The sequence below is a fragment of the Protopterus annectens genome, chromosome 9.part0 (assembly GCF_019279795.1).
Source record: "Protopterus annectens isolate FY-2018-M chromosome 9.part0, PAN1.0, whole genome shotgun sequence".
In the NCBI taxonomy this organism is placed as follows: Eukaryota; Metazoa; Chordata; order Ceratodontiformes; family Protopteridae; genus Protopterus; species Protopterus annectens.
Genome location: NC_056743.1, coordinates 691470192 through 691492020, shown reverse-complemented (window position 1 = coordinate 691492020; position 21829 = coordinate 691470192). Strand labels below are relative to the sequence as shown.

Sequence of the window (21829 nt, the reverse complement as noted above, 5' to 3'; positions counted from 1 at the left end):
TTTCCTTACCCCTGAAGCCAGAACCACCATTGCCCACACCCAGCTAATCTCTACCCTCCTCTATGCCTCACCCATTTATACTTTGTTGTTGTTGTTGTTGTTGTGTCTCCGGTCCGCTAATGATTGGTAGTTGATTTTTATGTGCCGAGTTACCAGCCCTGACGCACAACCTTTAACGAAGGTACACCCATTCACGCATGTCTCAATGCAGAAGACGCTCTAGCTGAGAATCGAACCGGACAGCGTCTTCCTGTGAGGCGACAACGCTACCACATCACCACTAATCTTTCCAAAAGTAACCTCAATAAACTGGCAACCTCCTATAACAACATTGCCAGATTTGCCACTGGCTCACCATTTAGAACCCATCACTGCCTAAATCTCCAACAGCTAGCATGGCTAGAAATGCATAACCAGCTACTATTTCAACAACTTACTATCACCCATAAGATTCTGTATCATCCCAACAATACTCCTATTCTCAGTAGCCTAATCTCCCCCTATAGCAATCTTACTACCCTTCGCTCAGCAAATAAATTATTAGCAACCAGCCAGAAATCCTGTAATAAAACAGGAGACTCTTTTCTCAAATTCTGTGGGGAAGATTTGGAATAGGCTTCCCAGCAACCTAGCATTACTTTCATCATTACCACTCTTCAAATATCAAATAAAATTACTCCTTAAAACACAGTGACTATGCCCGTGTATTAACCCAGATTAACACTAACTGTACAGTATTACTGTTTTTCTACCCTCCCACAACCACCTAGTGGGATTACTAAGCTCTCCTTTACTCTAATTTCTAGTCTTCTCTTTTCTGTGAACTACCCCGTAGTATGTACATTGGAACCTTACCCCTGCTCCAGGTACTTGTATTTCAGCTTTGTATGTATGCCAACTATTTTACTTGAGTGTATAATTATGAACAGTCTTAATAATTAGTTGAATCTTTCTTTCTTTCCTACACTTCTACATGTCAAATGTTAAACTTTGAACCATAGATATAGGTTCATTGCTAAACCTGAACACATGATTCTTTTTGATGTTAATTTCTACAATGTTAACCTCCAGCAATAATGTATATAATGTTTTATTTTTATTTTCTTTCTTACTCCTGTGTGTAGCTTAATTTTGGAGCTTATCTCCCTGGGCCTCTACTGAAAATGGACATGTATCCAGTTAGACTAGCCCGGTCAACAAATGTAAAATAAAAAAAAATAAAAAAATAAATAAATAAAAATATGAAATATAAGGCAAAACCAGGAGTAGTTGAGAAGTATTGGTGGCTAAGTGCAGGTATAAATGACCAGTCATACGTTTCCCCTGGATGTTTTGATTCTGAATTGAACCAAAAAGAAGTAGGAAAATAAACAACAAACTGAATAATGGAGGAAGAAGAGGCTATATGCTTTTCAGAAAACAAAAGGGTTCAGTATTTTGAAAGTCATCTACTGCAGCTCTGTAATTTTAAACAACATAATGGATCAGATATATCAAGCAAGAAAGGAACCAGAAAGTTCTGTGAGATTTTTTTGGAAATATATGTTGTTGCATTGCTTGTTTTCTGTTTTTCATCCTTTTGACATTTAAATGCTGTACAAGAGGGAAGGCAGATGTACCCCACATTCTTCAGCATTTTTTGCATTATTAAAATAACTATCCATTCATTCAGGTGAAAATAAAAGTGTTCAAGTCTTGTTTCCCCATTAACTTGTGCTACTGAGGTCTGACTGATTGTGGTAACCTTGTTGAGGTACCCAGTTCTGAGTGTTTTACTGGCTAATTTGAAACAGAGAGCAGGCATAACCCCTGGAATGTAGCAGAAGCTACTGGCAAAATAAATATATATGTATTTTTTTTTTTTTTGCATGGCAAGAGAGAATAGCTATAGCTGTCATGACATATGAAATTTGGAACAGTATTTTAAGAAAGTCCTTTTTACAGTTTGGAATAAGCAACAGTTTTGAAATATCGTAAAACAATATTCACTGATAAAAGCTTTATATCCTCATGTCTGCCTTTAGTTTATGTCACTGATGGGTGGTTGGACATAATAAAAGTCATTGCTGCTATTAGTGCCGACTGCTAACTCTATACCTTGGGAGGTCACATGGCTGGTAGTGTCATAGTATGAACATGAGGATAATAAGCTAAAGCTAAAACTTTCTTGTAAAGATTTGGAAGAATACCCAAATGTAGAAACACATATGACACATATTACTCCCCAGGAAAAAGATGTGGACTTTCCTCCTACAGTTTACCAGAAAAACATATTTTATGAGAAATTTATAGAAGACAACAGTTAGCCTTGAATAGATTATGTTTGCCAAAGTCCTTCACTGTATGCCATTGACTGCCAGCACTTAAACAAACCCAGACTTATCTCCTTCTCTAGTCAGCTGCTTTTCAGTAGCTGGATTGGCAACTCAGCCAGACTGCCAGGCTGGGGGTGCTTATAAACACACTGTGTTAATTAAGGTCTGCTAATTTTAAGTTTCTTTTTTTTTTTAACTTCTTTCACTCTCTGTAATTCGGCATATTCCTGTCTTACTATTGTGTGCATTCTTAGTCCCAAAGGAAAATGCAGTTGCAGGAACTACTCAGATTCCTTGGATAGTTTAATTTAAAAATCGTTATCCTTCCCCCTCCCCTTATTATGGGAATAGTGGTGTCAGTCACTAAGCAGACTTTGACGAAGCCATTAGCTAATTGTATTACATTTTGTCATTTTAAGTACAACAACACTCCGATTGTGGAGCTAAGAGCGCTTTGCACCTAGTCAGCAGCTACCATTGCAATTTTCTTCAAAAAATTATTTGCCCAAAATATTCATGAGGCTGCTGCTTGGACATCTAGTGAGCTTTTCCCTATGTTCCATTGAGTCAGTCTAAAATGAGTCACAACATAATTTTTTCAACATTGAGAGCACAATTCGAAAAATTATAAAAACTGGAAAAAAAGTTGTTTTATAACCCAAACCCACTAATATATAGATTGTGTGTGTGTGTGTGTGTGTGTGTGTGTGTGTGTGTGTGTGTGTGTGTGTGATATATATATATATATATATATATATATATATATATATATATATATATATATATATACACACACACCAACTCCATGGTTATACTAAAGTAGTGAAGAGTGAAAAAAAAACACTGTAGTGCATCACCGGCTTGCACAATATAACTGCATCTGGTTTGAGAGAAAAAAAAGAGGAATGCTGAAACAAAGTGAGGCTTATCCATCTAAATAGTTGTACATTTTATAAAAATTACAGGTTAGCTGTACATTCTGAAGGAAGAGTAAGATATTCTTCAGCTGTCCAACAGGACGTACGTAAGACCATCTAACCATGACCTAAGAGTATACTTTACCATACTTTCTCAATCTTATAATCATTTCCCACAGCAGTGATCCATGTGATGAAAATAGTACAGTTCTATGAGCACTTTCACTATAACACTAGATCTTTGAATACTAAGCTTATTGCTACATAATGATATCCTACCCTCCATGAAGGTGATGTGAACATGTTGAGTTTGGTGGTCTGGTCAGTACTGGTCAGTGTTTTACCACTTCTGGTATGATAAACATTTTGTATGTTTTTTATCTTTCACATCTTTATTGATTTTTATTGTTTACTGCATATTTCTTATAGTGGCTTTTAGTATCTGTATAGTTTTTGTATTGTTGCTCTTTTCTAGGGCTCCTTTAACCAGCTGCAAGAGGATTTGTTGTTGCAGAAATGTTGTCATTTTTTTGGGTGCTAGAAAAGAACAGAGGAAGTCATGCAAGGCATACTCTTATATTCCCGTGCTACAATTTAATGGTCTGCCATGATGTTAGATTTGGACATCTGAAAGTAATTGGCAACACAACTGATATCTGCCTTCAACTTGAACTCGATTATGCACTGATTTCCTGCAGCAATGATTCTAGTATTCTGACATCTAGTATTATGATGAGTTTATTCACACAATTATACAGTTATGTTTATTCTTAACTTGTCATGCTTCAGGCTAAAAACTAGGTAAAAAGCATTTCAAGTGTGCCTTCGTAGATCCCTGTTGTCAAGCAGGCTTTTACATGTAAGGTTTTAGTAAAGGCACTAATCTGCAAACCTAGGAGGTGTTAGTATTAATTCCATTATTGGATTTCTGTTCTACACAACCTTCAGCAAGCCATTTTCCTTCCTTGTTCCCCAAGTCCTTCACTGAAAGGAGTGTCTTCCTGGGTCTGCCTGCTAAATACAGTGACACTGAATGAAATCAGTTAAAACAGAAGTGGTGTTCTAAAGTATAAGAAAGACTTCTGCTTGCAATTATCAAAAAAATGTTAGCTGCTTCATTTCATAGGTATAAAGCAAACAAGTGTATATTGTTACATTGTGTGCTTGTAATTGCAGACATTGGTTTATATATATGGAGATATGATCCTGTCAGTTGGTGCAGCCGAAAAAGTGTTTGAGTATCTTGACCGGCAGCCAAATATCTCGAATGATGGCAAACTGAAGTCTGATAAACTGAAGGGACATGTTCGTTTCAACAATGTTTCATTTTCATATCCAACAAGGCCAGAGCTACAGGTGTTAAAGGTATAGTATTCTGAATGTTAAACCTGCAGCAAGGAATAGAAGGGGAGTTGCATCATTTTTTGCAACAAGTTCCAAGATACAATGTTTAAATCACAGCTAATTCTTTGACTTCTAGTAATTTATATTTTATTATGTAAATTATAACATCATTTCTAACCAAGAAGTTCAGTGTTTGTTCAGCAGATGCTATTATTCAGAGTATTTCTGTAATCTTGCAAGTAGCATATGTGATCATTAACTTCACAGTCAGATTTTAAGCATATTTCTTCAGTGTCTTCACCACTTGTAAGATAAGAGGCACACTGTATAGGCAAAGCATGCATTTAATTATCATATATTTAGTTTTAATCTAAAGCCAAATTCTATAGCACCAGCATGGGAGTGTAAAATATTTAAAATGCATTAACGATTACTTATTCATTTTTTTGCCAAGTTCAGAAACAAAAAGTTATCCTCCTGCTTCAGACCAGTTTGTATAGTCACTAAGTTGCAATGCTATTTTTTTCTATCACATTTAGCAGAAAACATAATTACTTAAATAATATTTAATCCATTATTTGAACATAATTTAAACAAAAAGGGGTAGATGGGACTCTTTCTGTAATGCATGGGTAACCAGCCTTTTTTGGCAGCCTCTTTTTTAACAGATATACAAAATTATAATTTCTACAAAAGCAATATGTTCAAATGTCAGGTAGACAGTCTAGGAATAATTACTTGGACTGACATATAAACATATTGACGATATTTTTCATTATATTCAGTAAATGTGATCAAGTTTCCAACTGGCTGATACCACCAAGTGCGGACGAGGTACACAATGACAGATTAGTCGACCTTTGTGGGAGGCCAAGCTACTGCCAAACTCAGTGCTGCTTAGTCTCACTGTAAATCAGATTTATTGCTGCTTTCACAGAATTCCACTAAACTGAAGTGCAACCGATTTAATTAAATACTTGTTCTAAAGCAGCTCTAATTTGTGATTACAATATAAATTCATGTGGTGCAAAGGGAGGATACAAAGCATGCAAAACAACACAGCTGATCAAAGAGTTGGACACTGAGGGAGTTTTACCTACTTTATTCTCCCCCTCCCAATTAATTAAATATAATGGCTGCCAAAACCTTTTCCAAGGTAAGATCTTAAAACAACTGCTCACAGTCACAAATCGAGAAGATGAAACCAACTTAACAACACCAAGAGGCTAATGAATGCCTATTGAGTATCAGTTCATGTCCTTTGTCTTCAGAAGCTATTCAGGATTTATCAAAATCTTCACAGGTAGCATCAAGTGGTACACAGACCATATCAGATTTGGATAAGCAAGAACATACAATGACATAGACTCCAGAACATGCAAAGAAATGAAGAAGGACCTTCAAACCAACCTTTCCCAATAAGTAGTAAGTGAAAATATTCCTTCTTGGTCTAATTATTTACTTACTGAAATTGTCTCACTTAACATTCCAGTATATTCATTTGCATCATATAAAGAGAATTTAAAAAAATTGAAAAAATTCAGGGGAGACTAGAAATGAATTTAACTGATTTATCATCTAGGTTTGAATACTTATCTACTGACTATAATTATCTGAAAACAACTTTTCATAAAGTCCAAGAAGCACACTGAAATGACAGCATACAAGCTTAACCTCCAGATCATTGAATACAATCCAACTGCTTGTAGTGACTGTATAATTATTTCTAAAGTGCCAAGTGATTTGGCTAAACAAAATTATTTACCCACAATTAGGGATATAATCTACAGAGCCAGACCCTCTAAACTAGGTTCTAATCAAGTGGTAATAGCAAAATTTATTTCATTTTCTGAAAGAAATCATACTTTCTCTACAGCATTAAAGTATAGAAACTTATGTTTAGTCAAGCTCCATTTAATATTGATGAAGATTTTCATGCTGAAATTGCAGAGAAGGGAAGATTCTTCTCAGAAATAGGAAAACAACTTTAACAAAAAGGAATGTAAACCAGATTTACTTTTCTGGCTATATTAAGAATAAACTGTAAAGGTTCATGACTATCGTTCTCAAATCTAGAGAAAACATGTAAAAAACTCCATGCTTTGAATATTTTGCCTTTGCTGCCATACACGATAGGGAAGGATCTCATATATTTTTTATCATTTCTTTTTTCCTTTTGTGGGAGGGCTCCTTTAGGTTGGGTAACCTTAATTTTTTTGAACTATTATTGATTTTATCAAGGTTAACTTTAACTTATTGCATACTAATGGTAGAAAAACAATAACTAAAATTAATATGATATTTCTAATGCAGATTGAAGATTTTACTTGCTTACAAAAACATTCACTTAGAAACTTCTAAACAAAATTTACTATCAAATGTTAAAGCCTTTAAATAGTCTTCATCAACCCACAATCTAATAAAGAGAGAGAGAGAGGGCAGTAGCAATTATTTCCATGTATGAAGATACAAATGATAGAATTTTATTAATCAATTTTAAGTTCTGATCTGTTTTCACTTTCAGTTCCATGTACACTCATTTTGTGCAACATAGGGAATTTATGTTACTTAAATATAGACTTACAATTTTTAAATGCACACTACATAATTTTATCTGGTGATTGCAATATTGATTTTTTCATGAGAATCTAAAAATTCAAAAAAGCTTTTTTAAAGATTTTTCAGAGGAAGACAAACTAACAGATTTGTGGACATCTACATTTTCAATCCAAGTAGGTTACACTCACATCAACTGCAAAAGCAAAAAAACATCCGGATCAGATGCCTTTTGGATTTTGAATAATATCTCTGATTTTTTTTTTCAGAAATGTTATTTTTACTCTGGGTTCTGTTGGATCATGCTACTTCAGAAGCCACATTCTTATCCAGACCAAATAAATATTTCTCATTTTTATCAACAATGAAATATATATTTTTATGAACAAGTAATAAAACTAGCATTGACATTATTCTGGAAAAAATAGTCCTCATTCAACTTTTATTTCTAGATGGGCCTGTTTCAAAATGTGTATTAATGGCATATTATTTCAGATAACCCTAACATACAGATAATTAAAATGGAAACTTTTCAAAAATATAACTTCTTAGCTAGAACTGATGGATAAGGTATTAGCAGTAAACTACTCAAAAATGTAACTAAGAACAGAAAACTCCATTTATAGTGGACAAATGTCCTAAAAGAAATGGGGAAACAAGAAATATATAAAACTGGATATATTTCACGGCAGAGACCCATCTTTTAAGAAATCTTAAATAAGTGTAAAAAATCAAATTTTATTAGCCAGATAAAAATTCGGATCTATATTAAAATCGCGAAAGCTCACTTTCACAAATATAAACTGATCAACACTTAAATGTCGAACTCCAAATACAGCGAATGACAAGAAATGCGAAAATCACAACGTCGAATGTATTCCCGGAAGCAACAGTGCCACACAGGTAAGGAAAACCCAACATAACAAACTTAAAGCAAAACACTATTTAAAATGTTTTTGCAGGGGGGCAAGCCCCCTGCACTCCCACACCCCCCTACTTAAATATACCAACTCCAAGACCGCACTACAGTGGGGAAAAGGATTTATTTCCTCATCGCCACAATCACCCTGCTGCCCAAAAAATGGTCGTTTGACATTCCAGATTCACTTTATTCGCTGTATTTGGAGTTTGACATTTATGTGTCGATCGATTTACTTTCGCGATTTTAATATAGACCCAAAAATTCTATCTGTTGAATTAAAAACAAATTTATCTATCCATTCTATTTTAATAATATATATTTTCTCTTAATATTACGAAGAAAAAACACTAAGTTTGTTCAGCAGTATGCTTTCAGGATGAATACTTATGAGATGTAATTTTCCTTAAGTAAAATTGTAGATGCAATCATTTCCTTTTCAGATAATAATGCCTCAGGTCCAGATTTGAGTTTTGATAAAGAATTATGCCCCAAAATATTAAAGCTAATAACATACTTATTTTTATTAGAAAATGTTCTTGATACTTATAAAGTTATACAAATTATTGCAAATATGTGTAATACTTTAGTAAAACAAGTTCTCAGTTACATAGTAATCAGTATGGATTTATTGTTGAAAAGAAAATGTCTTCAGGCACTCAAACACTGGAAGGAATTCAGTTATATATCAATAAAAGATATAGTTTCCCAGATTCTGCATTTTGTTCCTTAGATGTCCAAAAATGTTTAGCGCCATTGATAAAGATTATCTATTTTTAATCTTACAAAAATTAAATCTCACATACATATTGTATAATTTTATTAAAGTTCTTTTTTTCAAACAAAATACTTTATTAATATGAAGTCAGTTAAAATTTGTGACACAATATTCTGGTGTTTGCCAGAGATGTCCTTTATCACCCAACATTTTCATGCTGTCTAGAAATTGTATTTTGAAAGCAATTGATCAAGAAATGCAGATATGCACTAAGATTATTAGTAAATGACCAATCAAATTTGTAGCATGTTCCGATAAGTTGCTGTTAATAATAACCAGGATAATACCCTGTCTAGATCATACTGTATCCCTTTTTTAAACATATAAATAATTTCACTAGTTACAGTTTAACAAATCAGAAGTATTATTTATATCAACTCCTCGAATAGGTTGCTACCCAGTTATAATTGTCCAGCAGTAAAACATTTTAAGATGGAGATGTTCAGTTATGAGTCTTACATTGTAGAAGAACAAATAAAATATACCTGCCACAAAACAGAGATGACTGCTAACAAATGGGGAACTTTTAAATTATCTCCCATAGGAATAATTAATTAATTTAATTTAATTTAATTTAATTTAATTTAAAAAATGTATCCACAATATTTCCTTTTATTATAAAAAACAGTAGCTCCTCCCAGTAAAGATTATTATAACAAAATCAAAAGAATCTGGTTAAAATTCTTTTGGATAGGTGGTTCCCTCTGAATTCCATGGGAAGTTCTTATTTTACCCAAATCCCATTTTGGTTACAGTATAAGAGATCCTGCATTATCTTCCTTCTTCCAGATATTAATTTACTTAAATGGAATATTAACTCATCAAGACACAATATTGAAATTATTAACAATGTTTGGCAATTACATCTGTTTGCTTGTTTTGATTTAATAATCTCAAAACAAACACCACACATAAAGCTGCATATTTTATATCTCCTCTGAAAATACAACACTTTCATGGCTTTTGTAAACTTTCCTTAGTTTATCATTCCATGATCTTCTTGGATTTATATTAGTATATAGTTAGCTACATATGACAATATTCAGTGTGAATAAGATACATTGCTTTCTCACAGTTACACCTCTTTTATTACAGACAAATTAATTTTGACCACTGAGATATCAAATTCTGTTAAGTTAAATATTAGTCAGAAAAGATTCTCCAGATTGGAAATATTTGGGGAAACTTTGCTGGCATGGTTGATGATTCTGAGGTACCTGGTGCCATGGATGGTGGTCATGCTCAAGAATCTATCCTTGGTGGCTGAAAACTTTTAAGCATGTCAATCAAAACAACTACTGGTAAAAAAAATGCATGTATTCCATCTATTTGGATTTTATATATTATTGAATATTTCTCAACTGAAATAGGTAAGTTGATATTGATTGGTACTTTAGTAACTAAGGTAATGATTCTTGGAATTTGGAAACAACCTCTGGAAATTGAAAATGAATTTTCTTTAAAGAAATGGTGGTTATTTTTTATATTTATTTTATTATCAATTTATGGATTTTGAAGAAAATGACAGTAACTCGCTTTTTTGCCTGACGGTAGATGGAGAATGATTGAGGGGTAGAGGTATTTTTTCTGATACAGCGTATAATTATAAATTGCTAAATAACTGTATAATAAACTAATTGTGCATTATTTATTGTGCATATATGTTGTTAAACTGCTCTTTTTTCAAAGTCTTACTCTTTTTTGAAGAAAACAAATTAATAAAATGTAAATTAAAAAGTGCTGAAGTTTGCAACAAATCTAGTTAGAAAACTAAAAATACAGTGTAAGACTGTGTTTTCTCCAATGAAAATACTCATCTATCTTTGTTCCTAGGGAGTGCCAAGCATACTGTACAATTTTCAGTAGTGATGGCAGGAGGTGCCTACCAATCAAATCACTTAAATTCCATCAGCTGTAGCACAATATGTATCGAGTTCCATTCTTGTCTCTTATTTTTCACTATATAGCTTTTGCTTTCACTGTGGAAGACATATTAAGTTTGGATTTATGCATTATTGTTTTTGGGGACATTAGATGTATTTTGTAGCAACACCCAGTGTCTGTATATTTTATATGCATATGTAACTTGCATCTTTACATTTAAACAGTCTAGTACAATTAATTTTACTCCAGTGGTACTGACAAAATAGTATCTAGAGCTTTTAAAACAGCTGTATAGCTCGCTCAAGTTTTAGTTTTTGAAATGTTGATACTACTTATCATAGGTTTATAGGATCATAGGAAGTTAATAGGATAATTGCCCTAGGGCCCTAACAATCCTAGCCAAGTTCTACCCTTATTTCCACGATCAGCACCTATTGCCTATGTTCAAGAGGGACACAAGTGGAACCCCAAGGGTGAATTTATTGTTACCCATCCAGTCGTCCAGATTGCATTTGAAGAGGGTCAATGAGGTACTCTGTTTGACATAAAGTAGGAGTCTGTTCTAATGATGTAGTAACCTCAGGGAGATAAAGCTGTCCCTCCAGCAAGTTCTATTAATGTCACATACCAGGTTAAGGTCTTTAGAGAGAGTAACCCATATACCATTTGACTTGCGGATATGCAGCATTTCCAGTAAAGCAGGGTCAGAGATTGCCTTATATGCAAGGCAGAGATAGCCTCTGAGTTGTCTGTATGAAACAGAATAAACTGTCAGTGATTTCAGATGATCCACATAAGACAGATGCTGAAGACCTTACATTTTCCTTGTGAGGAACTTTTTTGGTCTCTCCAATTGCTGCAGGTGCTTGGAAAAGTACATACCAAAAGGGGCATTGTACTCAATTATAGGCTTGATGAGGGAAGAGTACAGGGAGGTTTTCATTTCTTTTTTTTTCTGGGGGCAATGAGCTTACTTATGAGATGAGCAGTATAGAATGCCCTTCTTACCACTGCGGAGACATGGTGATCAAAGGTAAGGTTGCTGTCAACCTGTGTGCCCAGGTCTCTCACCGCTGAGTTCTTACTTAGGGTGTTGATATTGATGTAGTAGTTAGCAGGAACATTGCTTTTACCGAAAGGGATGATAATACATGTTTTTGCATTGAGTTTAAAGCTATGACTTTGGCACCAATCATTTGTTTGTGTAAGACCCTTTTGTAGGATGTTGGCATCGTTTGGAGATTCTATGACTGCTCCCTGTTTGCAGTCACTGGGAAACTTTGTCAGCCATAGACATTTAGTTTTTATTTGCACTTTGGAGAAATAGTTTCCAAACAGTAGAGGTCCCAGGACTGATCCTTGCAGAACACCAGTGGTTACAGGTCTGCTGTTGGAGGTGGATTCCCCTATTTTGACTATATAGGTTCTATCAGTGAGCCAGTTAGTGACCTGTCTAACATTGTAAGGGTTGGTACCTAGCTGGGTGAGTTTGTCAATGATGTCTGAGTGGGAGATAGTGTCAAAAGCCTTGGCTAAGTCTAGGTAGGCTGTATGCACAGATTTCCCCTCCTCTAGGGCCTTGGTGACTGTCTCAAAGAAGTCCACCAGGTTTAACAGACATGATCTCCCTTTGACAAAAACAAACTGAGTAGGGTCAAGTGTTTGGAGATTGCCTATATCTGTGTTGATAAGGTCTGTTTCTTTTCAATTTCTCCAAATCTTTTGGGTTTCTAATAGCATGACTAGAATGGATCCCATTCCTAAGTCAAAGTATGATTAAAGTTCATGAAATTAGTATGGTTTCACTCTGATGTCAGCCAAAAGTGCTCTTTGCAGCACCCGCAATATAATTTTAGACTCTTTTTTTGTAAGACCCGTTGCTCCTACTGCTATTGGAAGTATTTGGGTATCTTTCTTCCACATTGCTCTCATGTCTGCTTGCAAATCCTGATATTTTATAACTTTGTGTCTCTTTGTGCGCAGGACACTTTAGTCATTAGGTGTGGCGATTTCAATGATCAGTGCTACTTTTGTCTTCTTTTCTTGGACCACTATATCCGGTTTTCTAGCATCTATCTTTTGAACTGTTGGTAATGGATGATCCCATGTGATGCAGACTTCAGCATTTTTTGTGATGCTTTGTGGCTTATGTTTCCAGTGTTTTTCAGCCACTTCAACACCATGATGTTTGCACAATCCCCAGTGCAGCAGTCTTGCCACATTATTATGCTTATCAGTATACAGTCCTTCTGCCATTAATATATCACAACCAGCAACGAGGTGTGCGACAGTTTCCAATTCAGTTTTACAAAAACCTACATTTGTCTGTTTCTCCCACATGTTCAGTGGACTTTGTAAACCAATGTGTACAGCCCACTATCCTGGGCTGCCAATATTAACCTTTCATCTCTTGGTTGAAGTCACCTCTCCTTAACCATTCCTGCATTCGTTCCTAATCAACATGAGGTTCTTCCAGAAGTTTTCTAAACTTACAACTATATTTATACATTTTCCACATTTCTTGCCTTTTCTTCTGGTCCGTCACCTTATATTCTTTCGTTTTTTGGCACATTCAGTTGCCGCCTGATTTTTATCTACTTCTGGTTTGATTTCCATTCCTGCTTGATGCCGATATGCTTCTGCTAAGTTAAGCAGGGAAGCCGTCTTAGATTTATTCTCCTCATGTTTCAAAACTTTCACTACATTTGGGTCTCGTGAAGTCAGCAGCTATGTGTGGAGTCCCATGATTGCAGATCTATACATGTAATCAATTTCAAGGAGGCCCATCCCTCATGCAGAACGAGGAATATCTAATCATGGTATGCACTGATTTTTATAAATCATTTGATGAGCATGAAGCATCCTTCTTGTTTTAATATCTAATCTATCCAGCACTTTTTGGGGCCAATCAGTCATTCCAAAACTGTAAGTTAGGACAAGAAGAGCAAATTTGGTTTATAGCTTGGATTTTGTTCCTAGATGTCATTGCTGTTTTCAGGATTACTTTAAGTCTTCTAAAATATTCCTTACTAAGTTTTACTTGCATTTGTTCATGTTTTATTGCTGATCCTTCATCAATTCCCAAGTATTTATACACTCCTTCTTGCCCAAGTTCTTTTATATCGTATTCTTGTCCCAAACTGATGTTTTCCTGGTGCTGCAGTTTTCCTGCTTTAAAGGTTGCTTTTGCACATTTATCAAGGCCAAATGACATTCTAATATCATCTGAAAAAGTTTTGACAACCTGCAGCTGTGATTTCAGTTCCTCATCTGATGAGCTATACCATTTTTAATCATCAACAAAGAGAAGATGAGAAGTCTTTAGACTTTGTTGTTTTCTAGGAGCCAAATTAATGGGTTAAGGGCAAGGCAGAATAGCAAAGGTGACAGAAAAATCACCCTGGAATATCCCCCTTTGAATTTTTATCCCTGGGATAATAATTTGTCCTTTATCGTGGTTTAATTGCAGAGTGGTCTGCCATTGTTTCATGGTCACTGTAATGTAGTATATCAGTGTAGGGTGTATCATATATATTTTTGAGTTGGGGATACTATCAAATGCTTTTTTGTAGTCAATCCGTGCCATACTTAGATTATTCCCCTTTTTACAGTTCTCCACTATGACTTTATTTAACAACAAATTACTTTCTTTTATTGTCCTTTTGTTCTACTGCCATAATTGAGTTTTCTTCTAACTGACTATAAACTCTGTCGGCATCAATTCTCATGTGTAATTTATACACCATTGGAAGGTAAGTTATTGGTCTATAATTTTTGGGGTAGATTGCAGGTTTGCTCTTACGTAGGAGCATTGTTTTACCTATTGTTAGCCAGGACGGTTTCTGTTTGGGGTGCGCATATAAATAGTTCTTACTCATGGCTAAATCTTCGTGCAGAGATGTTAATACTTTTAACCAAAAGTCAGATACTGCATCTGGGCCTGAGGTTTTCCAATTAGAGGCTTTTCTTAACTCTGTTCCAGTCTCTCTGGCTGTTACTTCATCCAGTTTCATATTCTGTACCTTTAAACTTCTTATTCTTTCTTTTACTTCTTTTATCAATTTAGCATCTTTGTTGTGTTCCACAGGGTCTTCATAGATACTTTTCCAAAATGCATCTGTTTCTTCTTCTTTTTTTTTTGGTGGTCTTTCAATTCCTTTTACCTTGTTTCCCAATTCTCTGTAAAACTTTTTAGGGTCATCAATAAATTGCTTATTTCGTACTTTTCCTTTATATTTTTCTGTGTATCTTCTAAGTTTTTCCACCTGTGCTGACATTTTTAGTTTATTTGCAATAGTGCATGATAGATCCTGGTATGTTCTTTTTTTTTTTTCAATAATAAATCTTTATTAGTTTTCCAATTGTTCATACAATATTACACAAAACAAAGAAAAACAAACAATTTCCCAAATGAAACTTATAACAACAATACTACAGATCCTGGTATGTTCTAATGTTGTGTAATAAGGTCCATGATGATTCATTCCATGTCCTTGCAGATAAGGCTAGTCAGGCTAATATGCCTATAGTTCCTGGGGCTAGTGGAAGCATCATCTTTGTGCAATGAGAAAATGGAGGCCGTTTTCCATTTAGCTGGGATGAAGTTGGTGCTTACACTATGATTGAAAAGAGTACCCAATGGTGTTGATAATTCTTGTTGGAGTCCATGTAGGATGCAGCCTGGGATGTTATCAGGTCCAGTAGATGCTGCATTTTTGGCCTTAGAGAGGGCGTTTATGACCTGCTCTTTAGAGATACAAGGTAGGGAGCAGGTGATAGGGCTGTCATGGGGTACGTGTTGCGGGGACAGTGGAGTGAAGTTTTCACAGAACCTGTTGGCTAACAGGTTAGGTGTGTCCACAGGCTCAGTATATGTGATATCATTAACTACCAGTTCAGCACAAATCTTGGCCTTTCCTTTTAGGTTATGGAGGTAACAAAAGAATGCCTTATGGTTGACCGTAGTTGAGGAAGCTAATTTGGATTCATAGTTTGCTTTGGAGGAGTTCACAAAAAGTCTTACTGCTTGTTTAAGTTGAGGAGGGAGTGTTTCCAGTTTATGGATTACTCCTTCTTACTCTTAGACAGCAATTTCTTCCTCTTATTTAAAGCCTGTTAATGACAGTTGTCCACCAGGTAAGTTTGCTTTTCCTTGAGGAGCTTGTTTTGGTCCTGTCAGGTACAGCCGAGTCAGTGCATTTATACAAGTGTTTGTATAAAGCACTGATGTAGAATTTGGTGTAGTTGCCAGTTCCATCTGGGGGGGGGGGGGGGTGCAGTGAAGCTATTTTAAGAGGTTATAATCTGCTTTGGAGAAATTTTTTAGTTTAGTTGCTGCTCGGGGGGGGGGGGCTGGTATGATAGTTACTTCAAATGACACTGATTTGTGGTCAGATCTCACCAGGGAAGAACTCACAGTGGGGGTGCTACAGTGGTCCCACATATTGGCAAGCACTAGATCCAGGATGTTGGCATCCCGTGTGGGAATGTGAACCAGGTGGTCCAGGGCATTGGAGTTAATGAAGTTGAGGAACCTTTGGGCAAGTGAGTTTCAGCACGGGTAATTTACCCAGTTGAGGGATGGGTAGTTAAAGTCACCTAAAACCATGGTGTTCAGATGTATCTTGATAGACTCAAGTAGATCCAAATAGGCAGAATGGGTGCCCAGATTCATGGAGGGTGTCCTGTAGGTGGCAATGACTTGAATAAGTGTCTTACTGGGTCTCTATTACATTCTCGAAAGCCGACAACGTTGAAGCTGACATTGTCGACACGAGAAAAGCAAAACTGCCAAACATTGAACAAGTAAACGGAAATCTCCGTAAGGGGAGATTTCCATTGACTTCAATGTAGTGTGGTCTCGGAGTTGATATATTTAAATAGTGGGGGTTGCAGGGGGCTTGCCCCCCAGCCTACACCATTTAGTTTTTTTTTTGTTGTTGTTGTTTTTATTTTAATTTTTTTGAACATTCAATGTTTTAACAGTTCAATCACTAAAGGTCGACCTGTAGTGATTTGAACTGTTAACTATTCGATGTTCTAATATAGACCCTGTCTTACCAGCAGTTAATTACACCTGAAGTATCTCTAGGTAATCATACTGTTTAACCAATGTGGAGGTGTATTTATGTTATTAAAATGTGAAACAAGAGGGAAACGTGGATCACTTGCCAACAACTTTAACCAGGGAGCTCATAGAATGATTATCCATTTTAATTTGTGATTATGGTAGATTGGATGTGTTTTTTGATAAAATGCCACAATTTACTATAGTTGACCCTGGATTTTTTCTTAGAAATTTTAATAATTAATGTATTACAATATTGCAAACACATTTAGTGTGGAACAGTGAATCTTAATGAAGCAAAAAATGGAACTGTTCTTTAGACTGTAGTGGAACTGTGAGGTGCTTAGAGTGGTGTAGTTATTCTATGAATGTACATTATAGTGCCACTGCATCTTTGTGAAGCCACCTGTTAAATGCATTGGATTACCTTTGAAAATTTGGTATGAGGTAAGCAGCTTGGAAGCTGATGCCTTAACATGACCTTTAGGAGTGTGAAATCTGCAACATAGCATAGTGCAGAAATTTAAGGCCATGAGGTAGAATATTAAAGGGTTGGGATGAGATATTATTTAAAGAGACAAGAAAAGTCTAACTATATAGCAAAAAGAACCACTGACTAGAATACTTAATTGATCAAGCTAAACACCTGGTAGTTTTTCTGGGAATTACAGCTACATTGGAATCTTTTTCTAAAGAAATTATTGATGTTATATGGTCCTATCTCGCCTATATTCTTACTCACGGGTTTGAAGCCAAGAATCGGCTCCGACTCGGCCAACTTATTTCTCTAGCACAAAGTCTCTAATTGGCTGGGCTAACCCGGTATCCCAAGATGCACCTCACCCTAGCCCCAGATCTTGTTTGCCGCTCGTAGAGTTAGGATGTGGTCTCGTTTGGCTGTGGCTAAGTACCCTTTTCAAAACTTTTCATAAGTCTTTGAGCAGTTTGTTGTCTTGTAAAAGCTATTTTAATAGCTAGTTTTTCATATTTGGCAAGTTTGCATTGTGAGTGTTAGCGAGTGGTATGTTTTGTGGTATCCCTCTGTTTTGGCAGGTTAGGCCCGTTTAAATTAGAGGACCTAGTCCTCTCCTGTGTTTGTTTTTTTGGGTAAACTTGTGTTTTGTTTTTTTGTTCTTGTCGGTAGTTAGATTTCCTTGCTGCACCAAAGAAACATTTAAATTAGAGTTTCTTTGGCCGTTAGTAGTGCTTGGTTTTTCCCACCTTCCTCTTGTGTCTGTCGCTGTCGGTTGAGTGGGTGTTGTGATTCACAATGTCTAAAGAGCAGAAAGAGCATAAACCCTCCAGGTTTAAAAAAATGTTCAAAATGTGGCTACAAAATGTCCATTACAGATGGGCATTCCATCTGCGTTTATTGTCTTGGTGCTATTCACCTGCAAGAGTCCTGCAGTGTTTGCCATGCTTTCACCCTGAGAGTACTGCAGAAAAGAAAAAATAAACTTATTTTGAAGGGCCTGGTTAAGCCTTCTTTTGAGGAGTCCTTAGACTATTCTTCTTCTAGTACAAAATCTAAGGCTTCCAAAGCCAAGAAAAGATCTCCGGCTTCATCTGTCTCCTCAGAGCCTCCGGAGAAGGTCTCGAAAGTGGATACTGCCTCCTCGGCTCCATTGTCCATGGGGCCGCAGGAGGTATCTGTTGTGCTGGAGTCAACCTCGGCCCCGATATTATTGGAGCCTATTCGGAGCCGGTCACCCAGCATTAGGCATGAGTCTCCAGGTAGGAGATCCCAATCTCCTTCTATTTCCTCCAAATCCTCTAGGCTGTCTGATATGGATGTGGATACGGTGGTCCAGAGGCTCCTGCAGTCGCCGGTGTTAGCAAAATTGTTCTCGGCTCCGACCCAGTCGGCTCCGGAGCCAGTCCCTATTCTTGTACCGATGATTCCTCCTCCGAGCACCCCTGTGTCGTCAGAGCCGGAGTGCTCCGTGCCGAGTGATGTTCTCATGTCGGCTCCGATACCCCTTGTGAGTTTATCGGAGCAGACGTCGGCTCCAACCATATCGGTTCCATCCTCTGGTTTCGGTACTCGGGTTTCCTCAGTCGGACCCTGGGGGATACCTCGGGACTCTTGTCGGCCCCGAGCCTCCCTCTCGGTGCGTCGGCTCGGGGAACCCTGACTCCGGTCGTGGTCTTGGAGACGGGTCAGCCCTCGGATTCGGGGGGACCTGCCTTCGAGGCCAAGAGGAGTGCACTGGCCAGATCATCAGTTACATCACCTGGATCGGTCACTCCGTCCCCCTACACCCCGGCTAGAGCCTCTGACGCCCCCCTATCTGTGGATGGTGGAGCCCGAAGGTCTGAGGATACCCCCATGAGCGGTCCCCAACTTTCTGAGGGCCCCTGGTTCTTTCAGAAACTTCCTCATTCCCACTTGATACTTCTCATGGAATGGTGTAAACAGGACCTCCGCTGGTGGCTATGTTCCACCAATCTGGACAAAGGGAGGAGTTTGATTCCTATGTCTCCAGTGGCCACGGTGACCACGGATGCCTCCCAGATGGGGTGGGGGGGCATTATCTTGGCAGGACGGTCCAAGGCACGTGGTAAGATCACGAGGTACACCTGCACATCAATGTTCTGGAAATGAGAGCGGTGTTTCTAGCGTTGCGAGCACTCCAAAGCTCTCTTCCTCTGGGAACGATTGCAATTCACTCAGACAGCATGTCCGTGGTGTGGTACCTGAACAAGCAGGGGGGAACCAAGTCTTATCCCCTCTGCAGAGAGGCCATGCGAGTGTGGCATTGGGCAGTATCTTCCCAACGGTTTTTAGTGGCAACGCACATTCCGGGAAAGACCAATGTGTTAGCAGACAGGCTGAGCAGAGCTATTCTGATGCCTTACGAGTGGTCCCTGAACAACCGAGTGGCGGTTCAAATTTTCAACAGGTGGGGTCAGCCTTGCTGCGATCTCTTCGCCAGTCCCATCAATGCCAAATACAGCAAGTACTTCACACTGATCCCCCCACAGGGGGAGTCACCCAGGGATGCTGTGGTCCACGATTGGCCTCCCGGTCTGGTCTATACTTTCCCTCCTTTTCCTCTGTTACCAAGAGTGATTCAGAAAGCCATATCCTTGGGAAGCAGGATGATTCTAATTGCTCCACACTGGCCTCGACAAGTATGGTTCCCTTTTCTTCAGCAGTACGCAGTGGACGGTCCTTGGACTCCGGACCCAGTGCCAGACCTACTGACTCACATGTCAGGACAGATCCATCCCTCCCTGCAAACCCTCAGGTTGACAGCCTGGCTGCTCCACTTCCATCACTAGTTAGATGACATTCTTTTTCACCTGAGGTAGTACACATCTTGTCTTCATCTCATAAGTCTTCCACCAGAAGGATTTATTCCAGCAAATGGAAGAGATTTTTCATTTTGGCTCAGGCCCAAGGTTTGGACCCCTTCACAGCCCCAGTTCCGTCGGTCTTAGATTTTTTTAGCCATGCTCTTCCGAAAGGGCTCCACGCCGGCTACCATTAAGGTGCAGCTGGCTGCAATTTCCAATTTTCATACATCTAACGAGCCTTCTCTTATGGGCCATAAACTCTGTAAGGCCTTCTTGAAAGGCGCCTGGTTACTTCGCCCTCCTGTTTCAGAACCTGTCATGCCATGGGATCTGAACCTTGTGCTACAAGCCATCACTTCACCGCCCTTTGAACCGGCTGCCACCTGTGAATTAAAATTTCTATCTTGGAAGACGGCGTTCCTAATAGCCATTACATCGGCCAGAAGAGTATCAGAGCTTCAAGCTTTGTCCATTAAACCTCCGTATTTGACCTTTCATAAGGACAGAGTTTCCCTGAGACTTAACCCGTCATTCCTTCCTAAGGTGTCATCCACTGTTAATCTCCATCAATCTATTGAGTTACCAGTGTTCTTTCCAAACTTTTCCAGCAAAGCAGAGTTCAGATTCCATCAGTTGGATGTGCACAGACAACTAAGATTCTATTTACACAGGACTAAGCATGTTAGGAAGTCTGATCAACTGTTTGTGTCCTTCTCAGAAAACAGAACAGGCTGTCCTGTTTCCAAGAGCACAATTTCTAAATGGATCAAAGATTGTATTTCCTTTATCTACTCGTCAGCAGGCAGAAATTTACCTTTTCCTATCAAAGCTCACCCTACCAGGGCAGTGTCTACATCAATAGCTTACCATGCCAGGCTTTCATTGGATGATGTTTGTGCTGCAGCCACCTGGGCCTCTCCTCACACCTTTATTACTCATTACAAGCTGGACGTGGCCTCTAGGGGCCGGGCTTCCTTTGGTTCAATGGTTCTCAGGGGTATTTTCCTATGAGCCTCCCAGGATAGAGGTGCTGGGGACGCTGTCCCGTGAGTAAAGAATGTAGGCGAGATAGGACCACATAACATCAGGTAGTTATGTACTCACCATAACAATCGATGTGTGCGGTCCACTCGCCTCACATTCTTAAGTACCCCCCCACCTGCCCCCTTCCTGAAGGATTTGGAGGAAAATTGCCTCTGTGAACCCTTCACTGTCAGTTGTTTTTTCTTTCCTTTCTGGCTGGAGTTCCTTCCAGTGGTGGTTGTGTATGGGGTATGACTGGAATGGCTGCAAACAAGATCTGGGGCTAGGGCGAGGTGCATCTTGGGATACCGGGTTAGCCCAGCCAATTAGAGACTTCATGCTAGAGAAATAAGTTGGCCGAGTCGGAGCCGAGAACCCGTGAGTAAAGAATGTGAGGCGAGATGGACCACATACATCGATCGCTATGGTGAGTACATAACTACCCGTTTTTCTACCAAGGATAAAGTTGCAACCACATTGATTGTTTTTACCATTTTACTTGTGGGTTATATTTAGATGTTTATAGTATGGCTATATAGCTGAGAATATCACAAGCATCGGGTAGACAGACTGTGGATGGTGTTACTTAGATTGGTACGTAAATACATTGACAATATTTGTCATTAATCACCATAAATAATCATCTGGAATGTCCACTTCTAAGATACTACTGACTGTTAGGGTTACCACCTGTCCTACTTTGCAAGGGACAGTCCCTCTTTGGGC

The 21829-nt window shown here is 38.0% G+C and overlaps 1 protein-coding gene across 1 annotated transcript in view; it reads left to right on the top strand.

Annotated features, from left to right (window-relative positions):
- LOC122811455 (antigen peptide transporter 2-like) overlaps positions 1–21829 on the top strand; it is a 320151-nt gene that overhangs the window by 221495 nt on the left and 76827 nt on the right. Inside the window, exon 8 of the mRNA XM_044083306.1 lies at positions 4409–4597. Within this exon, the coding sequence (XP_043939241.1) occupies positions 4409–4597 (189 nt within the window). The remainder of the gene's footprint in view (positions 1–4408; positions 4598–21829) is intronic.